We start from the raw sequence: 12,582 nt of genomic DNA, 5'->3' as shown, positions 1-12,582 counted from the left end.
TAGCAGAAGTGTTTGGAAAGCTGTGGTAAATGAAAGGTAATTAAAGCAAGAGTAAAGCACCTGTTTAACCTGTTTAAGCAACAGGTTAAAGACACTAAGCCAATATCAAAGGGAAGAAGCAAGCATCAACTATCAGAATATGACTGGAGTGGCACAAGTGCAGCCAACATAATTTATTCCCATCTTATTTACCAAAATCCAAATATTAAGAGTCTTCCATTTTCACAACCAAAAACCTATCTCATGAAAACTCTCCCATTTGAGGAAAGAAAGAATCTGTAGATCTGCAGCATTATCAAACTTACCCTACATCAAGATTTAGAGCAAAGTTATGCTTTTGTATTCTAATAAGAATAGCTCTCTTTGCAGCCACGCAAGAAGAAGATGCTATGAATCTTTTTCATCCCACAAAGCCCTCATAGGCTGGGTTGGCTCAGATTATGCTGCTCCTTACATCACCGCTCCAGAAAATGATGTTAAGTGATGCCTCTTGATGATGTGAAGTACATGTTCCAGCATTTTCCTTCTTGCATTCCAAGCAGGATCTGAACCAGCAATTAATTGCCAATAGCACCATACTGGATTTCAGAGGATGTTCTTTTTTGAGACACCACAAGTTCAGAGCTTTGGCCACTAAAATTAGCACAAAAAATTGTTTGTGCTTGTTTTGCTTTTTAGTGCTGTTTTTTTTCCTCCTCATACCTCTACAAAAAGTCCAGGCTGGTACACTGTACTGACCTGCAGGGAAGTTGATGGCAGTGCAAAAAAGGAAGCTGTGCTCTGCAAAGCTATCATTGCTGTGCACAATATTTCTACACAGCACTGTTTGCACACATACAAATTGAAAAGTATAAAGTGCCAAACGCAGTTGCAGCATGTCAGGCATATGTTGCTTGATGTCACCCAGTATTAAGCCAAATGGAAGAAATGAAAGCACCAATCCAGCACACCCATCAAGACAATTAGACTCTAACAGTCATTAGAAAGAAATTACCAATGAAACAAAGGACATCCATGACTGGATCTCACCTGGAGCCAGACTTAAATCTCTTATGAAGTGTTACTGCTAAGCACTGTGCATTCCCAGCAAAGCCAACATGAGCACAGTGTGCTTGGCTGCCAGAATCAGCCTCTTGGAAGGAAATCTTTCAGTGCTCAGTTAGGTTTCACTCCATAAGGACTTGTCTGTGTGAGAGTGGAGTTAGGGCACCTGTGAAAAATAAAGTAAAAGGAAGAGGTGGAAAGCCAACATATTTGCTGTGGAAAAAGGAGTGCAGCTGTATTCTGTTCTTTAATTCCAAATGAGTTTTGCCAGACACCTCTATTACTATGACCAGCTCTAAGAGTAAATAGGGACTTTAGGTTTCAGCCTGATCCCTCAAGCCCTTACTCATTTGTCTGCAGTGTCTTTAACAGACAGTGCCAAGACAGTATGGAAAACAGAACAGAACAGAACAGAACAGAACAGGGACTCTTTCTTTATTGTGGCCTTTCTGGTTAAGATTATTGACTCATACCTCAAGAGGACAGTTGATGTACTTCCAGGGCTGAGCAGGCTCTAAAAGCAGCCTAGTGACTTCCACATGATGTAAAATTTGTGCTAATAGTCTAAGCCAGCTGTGTGAATCAGTCGCTCGTGTTTCCTTGTCTGTTAGCATGACCAGAGACTATGGTGACCCTATATAGCAAATGGAACTCAGGGTGAGAGCAACCTGGAGTCTCCTACTCCGTATGTTTGTATTATACCCAGAGGTTTGCTAATTCTGGAGCAGCGTGGCATGCATTCAGAGCTGCAGTTTGGACCAGGAGTAGCAGCCAAGCTTATTAACTCCCCTGAGCCCTGACCCATTGGGAAACACACTGCAGAAAAGCTGACATGCTCTATAGGAATCGCCTGAGTTTGTCAGGATGTCACAGCCCAAGTTCAGAGCATGCAGCCTCTCCCTGGACTGGCTGCATTTACAGCCAACATGGTAAATAAGCACAGCATTCCCTGTACTCGCTTTATTAAGGCTTTTCTATTACCAAGAATATCATGCTTCTGTCACCCTTGCAAGTAGAGAGATATCTGTACTACAGGGTGGCTTTACATTCAATTTTGAGCTTGTTTCTTTTTTTTTTTTTTTTAAAGGTGAAGTGCTTCTTTGAGCAAATCAGTAACATCCTAATCTGAAAAGAGACACAAGAAATAAATACATAGAGCAACTTTGTTAAATTAAAAAGAAAAAAAAGATACTAAGTACAGAGGATGGACTAGCACAGCATAGCTGAAGAACCAACTGCCAATTCTGGGGCACAAGGCAATTCCCAAGTCAGTAACTTGATCTTCATGTTTTTTACCACTGCTTGGTCTATTTTCTGTTCAGTGCTTGCAACTTCCATTAACGTTAATGAGTATGCATATGTGCCTTGAGGGTAAGAATACATTCCCTTTGTGGCTTCAAAACTTGTTTATAAATCCCTCCAAAAATCACATGGTGTTCATTGTTGAGTGCAGAAAGCTACTGTAACAGCTATTAGAACCACTGCTTCCATTCCTCCCTTCCTCTTGCCCTCCCTTATCTGAGGGACTAGAAAACAAATCTGAAAGGATGAAGTGCTGTAGGAGATGGTACATACAAGTATGCAACTCAGCTTAGGGAGCTGCATGAAAATCAGCTCTCTGCAGAAGGGACAAACTGAAGTCTCAGTAAAAACAAAGAAAACCAAACCCCAAAGCACCAAAATACTACCACTACCATCCCCAAAAGCAAAGCCCTAGAAAATCTCAAAGCTCTTAAATACTAGAGATAAGACAAAAATCTTTGCTTTGTGCTTTCTACTAGAGAGCAGCTCAGTGGGAGCAAGCTGGCCTAAAGACTGGAGACACTGCACCTGTCCCCTTGCCACTGGGACACCAGGGCAGACCTCTGGAGTCAAATGCAGAAGCTAAGGACCAACTCCACTTCACTGCACTGACATTAGGGTATGTGCCTTCTGTCTCTGACATTTGACTTTTCCCTCAATTTCCAGCTCCTTTCTCCCACTGTGTACAGTTTAAGGTCAAGCCTCACAGTTTGGAAGAGATAGATTACACTGTGCAAAAAATAACATGCAATGCAGCTCTGAGATCAAGAATGAGATGAGTGTATGGGCAAGAAGACAGGCACTGCTTCACATATGGCTAAATACTGGCTTGCACTATCCCTGCATAGCCCACAGCCACACGGTGACACACACCCTGCACGGCCAGCCATGGTGATGCCCAGCCCTCGCTGAAAGGCAGCCCGAATTCCTGCATTCTGCTTCCTGGGCACGGGCTGGCAGGCCTGGCAGGAGGAGGGAGACAAGCAGGCAGTGCAGGAGCAGTGACATCTGAAACCACCAGAGCTCACCAGTCAGTCCCTTTATATTTTTGTTAGGTCTCAACAGGGCTCTGTAGTGATATTTCTTCCTTTAGCAGGCATGGATAAAAAGATGCAAGAGATCTGGCTGTAAGGAAGGGTACGACAGGGTCCTAGCAGAGGGTACAACTTCAAAATCCACGTTAAATACATGATTAGCTAATGTAAAAAATAAAAGGAAAACAGCACCTTTTTACGACAGTGAAAGCTCTGAAGCTCTTCCATTGAAGTTCTGTTTAATGAGAGCAGCAAAAGTTCAAGTTTACAAGGCAGAGACACCAATCTAGTTGACAGAAAACTAGATTTATGAGAGAGACCAGCTGGACTGCAACCCCAGTTACAGTTACTGTAATTGCTTTTCTCCGGAGGATAATTTTCCTTACAAGTTGCCCACTTTCAGAGATTGCTGAGCAACAGACAGAGGCTTGCTTTACGTGGACTCAGAAAGCAGTAAGAACACCATCTCCTTCCACATCAGGTACTCAGCAGGAAAGCCCTAAATGAATTGAATGAGTTCCAGAGCTGGGATCCCTGCAGTATTTTCAGTTATCAGACCTAAAGTCGCCATGGTCTCTGGCAGGAACAGAATTACAACTGCAAACAGCATTTTCAAAATCTGGCTCTGAGATTTAATGGACATTTGTGTGCAGGTTTATGTGTACATGCAAGCACACACAACTGGCGTTTACATTACATGTATAGTAATATACACGTAATATAAATGTATATTGTGTATACATAAATTACATTACATTTTATGTGTGTGTATTTTTATTTATATGTTAGGTAGATGCCGTCCAGATTACTAAACAAGTTCAGAAAATTTTAACAGAAAATATTTTTAAAATGCAACTCATTTATTTTCATTCATTTAGCTGTTGCAGTAGGTCTGGAAACCTTTGATGCGATTGTTGCTGGTCCACAAGAAAAGCCATCACCTGAGGTTGGTTACATTCATCAATTAGGCTGTTTTATGATTTCCTTTTTCTATAAGTGGAGGCACTGGAAGTACATCAAGTAGTTAAACTGCATTTTCTCATTAAAAAGCCTCTCAGGATCAAGATTAGACCTGCCTTACTTGCTGAAATACGTTATTTAAAATTATGTTATCTAAAAATTTAGTTCACTTCTCGCTTCCAATGTGTGATACAAGGGGCACAGTCTGCTGTTCCTACCAGGGATTGAAAACCCTGCCTACGTTTCTAAAAACAACTTTCTAGAAATCTGTCTCAGAGAAGAAACGCATTTGGTGGAAGGTTCTCAGTGGGTGTATATGGGAGGCAGCCGGAAAAGTAAAAAAGGAACAGTGAATTTTAAGAGAAGGCACAGAAGCATCTGTGGCATCACACCAACAGAAACGAAGTCAAGAGAAGGAGAATCAGGCCTTCACTTTGGAGATTGCTCTTGCAGATACAGCCAAGGTAGGCTCGGTGAAACACAAACAGAAGTGTTGCTGCACTACTGCATGATGAGACGGGGTCAACAGGTGTCATCACAACTTAAAAGGTCTTCACACTCCCACAAATATGGAAGCAAGAGCATTTATAGAAAAGTTTTTAGAGCCTCTGTGTCTGTTACAGATGTTACTTGTGTTTCAGGAAGAAAAGATCTTTCAAGCTCACAACCAAATTTTTCCTGCACCTTATTTGTGTCAGAATCATATTCAAACACAATCTCCTGTTATGATGGATGTTATGATGTGATAAGATTCAGAATTTTGACTTTACTACAATTGGGAAAAAAATAAAAGTTACCATCAGCAACTGCTTTTGTTGGTATGAGCTTGGATCACTATCAAAAAGCTGAATAGAAATGAATGGTGAGGGCTGTCCCCAGCTGCCTAGGAAATGCAGCAAATTCTTTTTGAAAGTAGCCACCGGGCCAGAAAGTAGATATTATAGTTTGAATTATTCTGCACTGCCATAAAAAATGAGCATGCAGCAATTTCTCCACAACTTCTTTGTATAGATTCTACAATAGTTGATGGAGAAACAATGGAGTTTTTCATTATTGTTTTCCCACAGTTCCTGGAAAGAGCTGTAGATGTTTAGCCTGGAAATGCTGTAAGCATATGCAAATGCGTGAGAAAAATATATGCATGTATGAGTATTTATGTACAACACAGGCAAAAGTAACTAAAATTCAAATCTGCATCTTCTTGAACTTTAGCACCCAAAAACCTCCCTAGGAGAGTATGAAAAGCATTTTAGAAGCCCAGCCTGCTCATCCAAACACAAATACTCTAACATCTCTGGCAGTATCTCAAAATCTAAATCTAAAGTTGCAAAAAAAATCCTACCGTCTAATTTCAATACAACACTTTGGTGAAACCCCCCACGTTTGCCATGAATTAAAAAGACAAAATGGGCAGATGTTCTGAACACAGGAATATAACAGTATGATTAAAGGGTTCTGTCAGTTCAAAATCTCCAGGAACAACTTCATGATAATCCAAAGGTGCCCACAGCTGTATGATATATAAACTAGCAGGATGAATAGAATTCAGGTAGCATATTAAGCATTGCAGAGTTTCTCAATACTCCATGAAGGCATTTAGTTACACTAAAAAGATAACATTTATGTATTATCTTCCATGACAGTGATAAATTATTATTCATTCACCAGTTCTTTCCAGAGTTCTCACTATGAATATTCATCTCTTGATGTTAGAGCCCATTTTATACTGCTTTCACTGCAAAATAAGCTTCCTCTAGCCTCTGTGATTCTTGTGCAGTTTCAGGGAGAAAAAGCACTAATAAATACTGAAGAACTATAAACATACTTGAAAATGCAGTATTTTTTAGACTAGCTTTTGAGCAACTTTAGAGCACCTACTCTTCGTAGCCTATTAAACCAAGAAGTTTGTGTCATGTGTTCTGTTTTGTTTTAAATGAAAGACTTTAAATACTATCCAATACGAGATATTAAATCTGTTTGTGGCACAAACCTGAATAGTTTCTATGTAAGCTTTAGTCCCACATATTTAAATTGTTTTTATAAACGGCAGCTACTTAATGCTTAAGATTTTTCTTGTTAGTCTGATCAATGGAGTTAGTGTAGTGGTATTGCAGAGGATAATATCATATGCAAAATAACTGCCAACTGCAGTACTGTTCAGCATGTGTTCATCCTTGTAAGCATAGACAAACATACTACCAGCTGAAATCCACATTCCTTTGCATCTTATCACCAATGACCTTACGATTTAGATTTACTTAGAAGGGGTTGCAGCATATGCATAACTAAGCAGTATTTCAGGCCACAACAACAAACAAAAGGGATGTTTGCCAAGAGCCTGACATACTGCACAGGATGTCAAAAGTGGTATCTAACACTGCAGTGAGAAAGACCAGCACCAGCCAAAAAACACTTGTCCCTAAGGTTCCTCCTTACAGTTCACACTGTGAAATAGTCATCCTGATATTTCCTAGCAGGGAGTACAGCTGGTCCTACTGCCACACAAAATGCATTTCCAGCATGAAAGAAAGGAAGAAGATCCCTATACAGTTAGTTCATCTGCAGTAATTCAGAGCAAGGAAGGGATAGCCCTTTACTTTTTTGTTGAGGAAGATCCTCTCCAAACCATTAGTTTGCACAGTGCTAGTAATCATGGTGGTAAGTCCTCAGCTGGTGTGCAAGTGACATTATTCTATATACCATCTGACAGCAATATCTTCTTCACTCCACTTTGAATGCATTCAACTAATACCCTCATTGTATAAAAAAGGCTAGTGCAAGTGGTATGGTTCTGTAAGAAATGTTACAAGTTGGCCATTGCCCATTGGTCTAAAACCTGGAGAACAATGACGCAGGATATTTGTGCTGGTACAAGAGAGACATACAATACCTAAACATAAGATCAACTAATTTTAACACGAGTCTATAAAAACTTTCTTCTAAAGAATTATAGTGTTTACCTTCAGTCCTGTCCGGTAGTTTCCCACTCTTACTTGTTGTTCCAGTGTTGACTGTTTCAGACGAGGTGCTCAATTTGGTGTTGGGATCTCGCTTAGGTTTTGGTGGTGGCTGCTTCCGAGAGCTGCTGCTTTCATCATCGGTTCCTCCAACAGAATGAAGAGATTGGGATCTTACGGCAAAGCCACTGGAACAAGGATGTGGCAGTCTGTCCTGAGGAGCAGGCATTGTCATAAATCCCATGCGGAAATGCTTCCCCACGTAGCTTCCTTCATTTCCTCTCACTACTTCTCCACCTATGCTGTAAGAGAAAATACACACACAAGTAAATAATCCAGCTTTGTCTCAGCTTTACCTAAAACCAAGGCCTCAGTTTGCCCTGCATTGAGCAGACTCTACTTTTTGCCTTGTAAACAAGCTATGCACTTTCTTTAAACCAAGATGACTACCAGAATGTAGTAATGAGTTTTTTCAACACAAATTGCCAACAAGTGAAATGTAGATAGACTGCTATGCACTCACTCCAAATTTTACAATAAGAAATTGAGAAAGGCTTTTGTTCAGGTTTCATAGCATTGTAACTTGAAATTGTCCACAGAGCAAAACTCAAACATCAGAACTCTAAATGTGACATGAGTTTGCCAGTAGGGCAAAGAATGCTACTCTAGAAATGCAACATTGTGCATTGATTTGCACTCATCTTTGACTACAGACACACATAAATATCTTGGGAAATATGGCTCTTTGGGCCTAATCAATCATTCCCCTTCAGACTAAAGAACAGTTAGAGAAAGAAATGCTGTAAAACTTACTCTGGGACATAGAAAACTGAAAATTAACACATGAACCTGCAACATGAGACCCATCACACTAGTAAGGTGCAAATGTAGATGATGAAAAGGTAATGAGCTGTGGCATTGCAGGAAAAAAATAACCTCCAAATATTCAGAAATATGGGTAAAGAAGAAGGAAAGTTCAGCTGAAACAGGCACTGTCATTTCAAGTACTACACTCTTTTGGGGTGGCAGCACTGAGAACCTGGTATTATTTCTACTATGCTCATACATGCTTATCAGTTCTGAAACACAGTTCTTACTGATGCTTATACTGCTAACCTTCAGCACATTACAATTAAGGCCATTCAGTGACCATGTAAAGAAACCCAGTAATACACACAGGTCAACACAGCCTCGTTTGCAAGGAGGTTTGAAATGGTACCACTGCAGGAGCGTAGAGATGGCAGTATGAGAACAGTGAAGTCTCAGAACGCCCTAATTACCTCCTGTTTCCCCTTCACCCAGAATGAAGCTGTGAACAGGGTCAGTCTGCTCCTCTGTAAGTTTCCTGCTTGATGTTGCCCAGGGCTGGTGTAATTTATTTTGGGCTGAAAACATCTTCTCTAAAAGACAAGCACATTTCTCACCAGTTCTTTTGAAGAGTGAATAAGGTCACTTTATTCCCTAGCAGATGGTAAATCTTTGTCTTCTTTGTAGGTTACGTACAGACTGTTGTACCCAGTTGTAGTAAAGCATCAGATTGGCACTGTGCAGTGCATAATTTTGTGTATGGTAAAGCAAAATCTTTATTATTTTACTGAAGTTTCTGCATTTTTATTTTAGGTGCTGTTAATAGAGAGATCTGCTTTCTAAATTGGTACCAACTGTACAGTTCTGAATAAAGATGCATCCAGAGGTACTGACACATTTCCACATGCACACACACAAACCTCCTACACACATGCATGCTACATGTACACACACACTGGTCCATGTTCAAAACCCAGTTATTACCAAATCCTAATTGGCCCCAGCTCCATGGGGATTTGCAGCCAGAAGGATCAAAAGGTAGAACTCATTAATTTGAAGATTAATAAAAAACCTGCAGCCAATTTTAGTGATTAACTATGCCTCTACTAATCTTTCATAAATGGTTCTGAAAATAATATAATCCTCTAACACTAGACTACAAAAAGTGCCTGCCACAGTATTTAAAGAAGATTACTATCCAAACATGCTGAAGAACACAGGTGGGGAGTCTGCTTCCTTCCTTAGGTCCATTGTATAAATCACTTTTAGCAAACAAAATTTCAGTTTACCATGTACCTGACATTACAATCCTTATCATGTTCCTTTATTTACTGCACTTCTGCATGAAGGTTCTTAGCTTACACATTATAGGGCAGATCCTGTTCTGGATGCACTTACAGATATCACAGTGCAGTAAAAGGTTTGAGTCTTCTAACAGTGCACAGAACAGTACTTATATTAAGCTTTTTTTTTCTTTTCTTTTTTTTTTTTTAATCCAAACTTGCATCTTATCTTCTATTTCAGAAATAAAAATGCACCATCTCAAAAACAATTAAATCATGTCTTTTCTTGTTCCTTTCCACCCCCTTTTTTTTTTTCTTTAACTCTTTACCAAACTCTTTTTGACATCACAGGTAAAATCCTGCCTCTCTTGCTCACTACACTTGAGAATAAACAGCATGTAGCCAGAGAGAGGTGGCAGGGACAGATGGGAACAGATCTTGCTCTTCTGCTCAATGGCCAAAGCAGATCTGGCCTTACTCTTCTGTACCATCTGCTAAGCAACTGGACAAAGATAGAAGAACACAATTTCCCTCTTTTCAGACACATTTAAAGAAGTCCATTTCTCTTGCTAACGCTAAAAATTGGGCATTGGAAACTCCCAGCTGAAGAAGAGAAGCCCTTCATTCTCAGTCCTGAGCCCTGCTCATTGACCAGGACCCCAAAAGCTTAGGTTTGTTACTTATGCAGGAGATGATGCCTGAATGTCAAGCAGTGGGTGTTTTCTTGCACATTTTGACTACTAAGCACAACTATAATACCAAGTCCTTTTAACAGTTGTACAGATTGAATTCTACCACGCTGAAAAAAATGGTGTTCCTCCAGGCTCACGCCCAGAGTACAAGTACAATAGCAGAAAGGCACAAATCAAATGCTGCATCCCCTGCCTTCTTGCAGCAGCATGCTACAATTCAATTTGGACTTGTGCAGTGCAGCTTTACAATGCACAGCGCTGCTGATGGCACAGCATGAAACCACACAGTGCTAAAGGATTTATATCTACACTCCTCCTACCTGTAACCACAGGAGCTGGCTGGAGCTGGTGTATGCTCCACTACTCCACAACAGGCTGAAAAAGATTTATATGCACCTTGTTGCTTAAATGACTACGGAGACAGCCAGGGAAAATAATTGCAGAGATGATCTCACTCCATTATTTCTGACAGGAAAGAGCCTGGGTTCCTCATTGTACTGATAATGGGTTCTATCTCATTTCAAAACTGTATTATGTGAGTTGCTGCAAGTATTAAACAGTTTATTAATATATATGGAAATACAGATTCAGATTATTCCTCTGGGAAGTTTCAATTTGAACTTGGCTAGGTTCAACTGCTTCTCTGACAAAAAATTATGTATAGCATTCAAATAAGTTAAAAATGCAAGAGTCTTCTGTCTACAACAAAAGATGGCTTAAATAATCAAAATTAATCACGTGATCATTTATGTTACTCAAGTAAAGTGGACTTTGTGCTGAAAATGCATCTTGGAATATGCCTAGGTCTAGAGACTGCAGCTGCAGTAGATGGAATAAAAGAGCAGCATGGTGAAGTTGTCTCCAGTCAGCACTAACAAAAGTGTTCTTGAAGGAGTTTTTCTTTGAAGAACACAGTGCATGGCTTTCCCAGTGCCTCACTAACAAGACCCTTGTAGACCACGGAGTGCTGCCAGCTTCCCATCCCTCAGGATGGAAATGATACATTATAACAAATATCAAAACAGTTGAACCTACCTTCAATTCTTACTGGTGTATTTTAGTTTCCATTTCTAAAACACAAACAAGCTCCAGTGGATGAATTTTGAGTCTTTTTGCACCTCTAAAATATGTTTTAATTGTCACCCGTGACTTCTGAGCTCAGAAATGAGCTAGAATAAAACCATACTGAAGTTGCTGTTCACACCTGCACCATCAGCCTGCCTGCACGTAAGCTGCAAATGTCACAGTTCTAGATACATTACAGTTCAGCCTATTGCGCTCTGCTGCATCAAGCAGAAACTGGAGCACTGAACAAACTAAAATGGAAGAACTTGAGCTGTGCAGGTTTTTGAACAACTACAGAGGCTTCTGCATTATTCATTTCAGCACATAACACAAGGGGGTAAGTTACAGATGATGGCTAAGCATAAACAAACACAGAAAAAGCACTCCAAATGGACATAGCATTAAAAAGGTCTTAGCCACCCTGCTATGCCATGAGTCACAGCGATCCTATCAACTTGGAAACTTTCAAATTAGTTAAAACATAAGAAAAACTTGTCATCACATTTCTGAAAAGTACATGGCAAGGAAAAAGCATGCAGAGACTGTCTGCCTTAGCCACTGTGGTCTTCTTAATTTGCATTGTTCCTACTTAGCATTGCAAATAATGGTTTTACTTTGAATGATTTTACTGTGAAGTTTTTTTACTTGATCCAGGCAGAAATGGAATTAATTCTTGAAAAACAAATGAATAGTTAAGCAAAAATTTGTTTTCCTAGGTTTTGCTTTCTTAACAGCAAACAATGTAGAATATTAAATCCCTCAGTCTAGTAGGAGAATTCTTGGGAATACCTATGCCCTGAAAAACGAGAATACCCTGGAGCTACATTTTCTTCCCAGCCATCTACTTTCCACTGTTCTTATTATTCATCCAGAAATTCTCTTATCAGTTTGGACTTACAAAGGATTAGTTTCATTCCTCAGGCACCAAGAACCCCCTGGTATTTTCCATTATCTTTATGTGGGTTTCCATTTTTCTTCCCATGCTCCTTACCTAAGACTTTCTGAGCTTTTATCCACAAGTTCAAAAATGGAACTACAGCTGAGTATGACTTGAATTCCTAAACAGGAGGAAAAGTACTCTGGGCATAGCATCTTTGAAGACACTTTTGTCCTTTCTGTACTCTGATCCCCCACAGCTGGGGACCACAGTAGGTCACCTTTCCTTCCCTGTGTTGAAGTTCCAGAGAAGCAACAACAGCTGCTTGCTCACTCTTCTTCCAAGCAAGTAGGAAGAATACTGGTTTGTTATCCAGGGGTAAATGAGCTAGGGACTCTCTGCAAGCTCCTCTGCAGAAATGAGAACTGTGAGTTACAAGGCAAATAGTGTAAGTGGATGGCCAAATTTCTTCCTGCCAGAGAGACGCCTGTCCATGAAGTACCACTCTGACATGGCAAACCCCTAATTCATCAGAGATGCTCTCTGACCAGAGAGAAACCA

The 12,582-nt window shown here is 40.1% G+C and overlaps 2 protein-coding genes across 4 annotated transcripts in view; one reads left to right on the top strand and one right to left on the bottom strand.

Moving 5' to 3' along the window:
* The window catches only part of SERPINE2 (serpin family E member 2), a 606,689-nt gene that overhangs the window by 128,008 nt on the left and 466,099 nt on the right, over positions 1-12,582 (top strand). The window lies entirely within an intron of this gene.
* The window catches only part of NYAP2 (neuronal tyrosine-phosphorylated phosphoinositide-3-kinase adaptor 2), a 152,740-nt gene that overhangs the window by 64,209 nt on the left and 75,949 nt on the right, over positions 1-12,582 (bottom strand). For all 3 annotated transcript variants that reach the window (XM_052686408.1, XM_052686409.1, XM_052686410.1), the window contains one exon: positions 7,301-7,599. In XM_052686408.1, coding sequence (XP_052542368.1) covers positions 7,301-7,599 — 299 coding nt within the window. The remainder of the gene's footprint in view (positions 1-7,300; positions 7,600-12,582) is intronic.

This window comes from Tympanuchus pallidicinctus, unplaced genomic scaffold (assembly GCF_026119805.1).
Source record: "Tympanuchus pallidicinctus isolate F22 unplaced genomic scaffold, pur_lepc_1.0 scaffold22, whole genome shotgun sequence".
Lineage (NCBI taxonomy): Eukaryota > Metazoa > Chordata > Aves > Galliformes > Phasianidae > Tympanuchus > Tympanuchus pallidicinctus.
The sequence above is the reverse complement of the archived record's forward strand: the minus strand, read 5'-3'. Positions and strand labels throughout refer to the sequence as shown.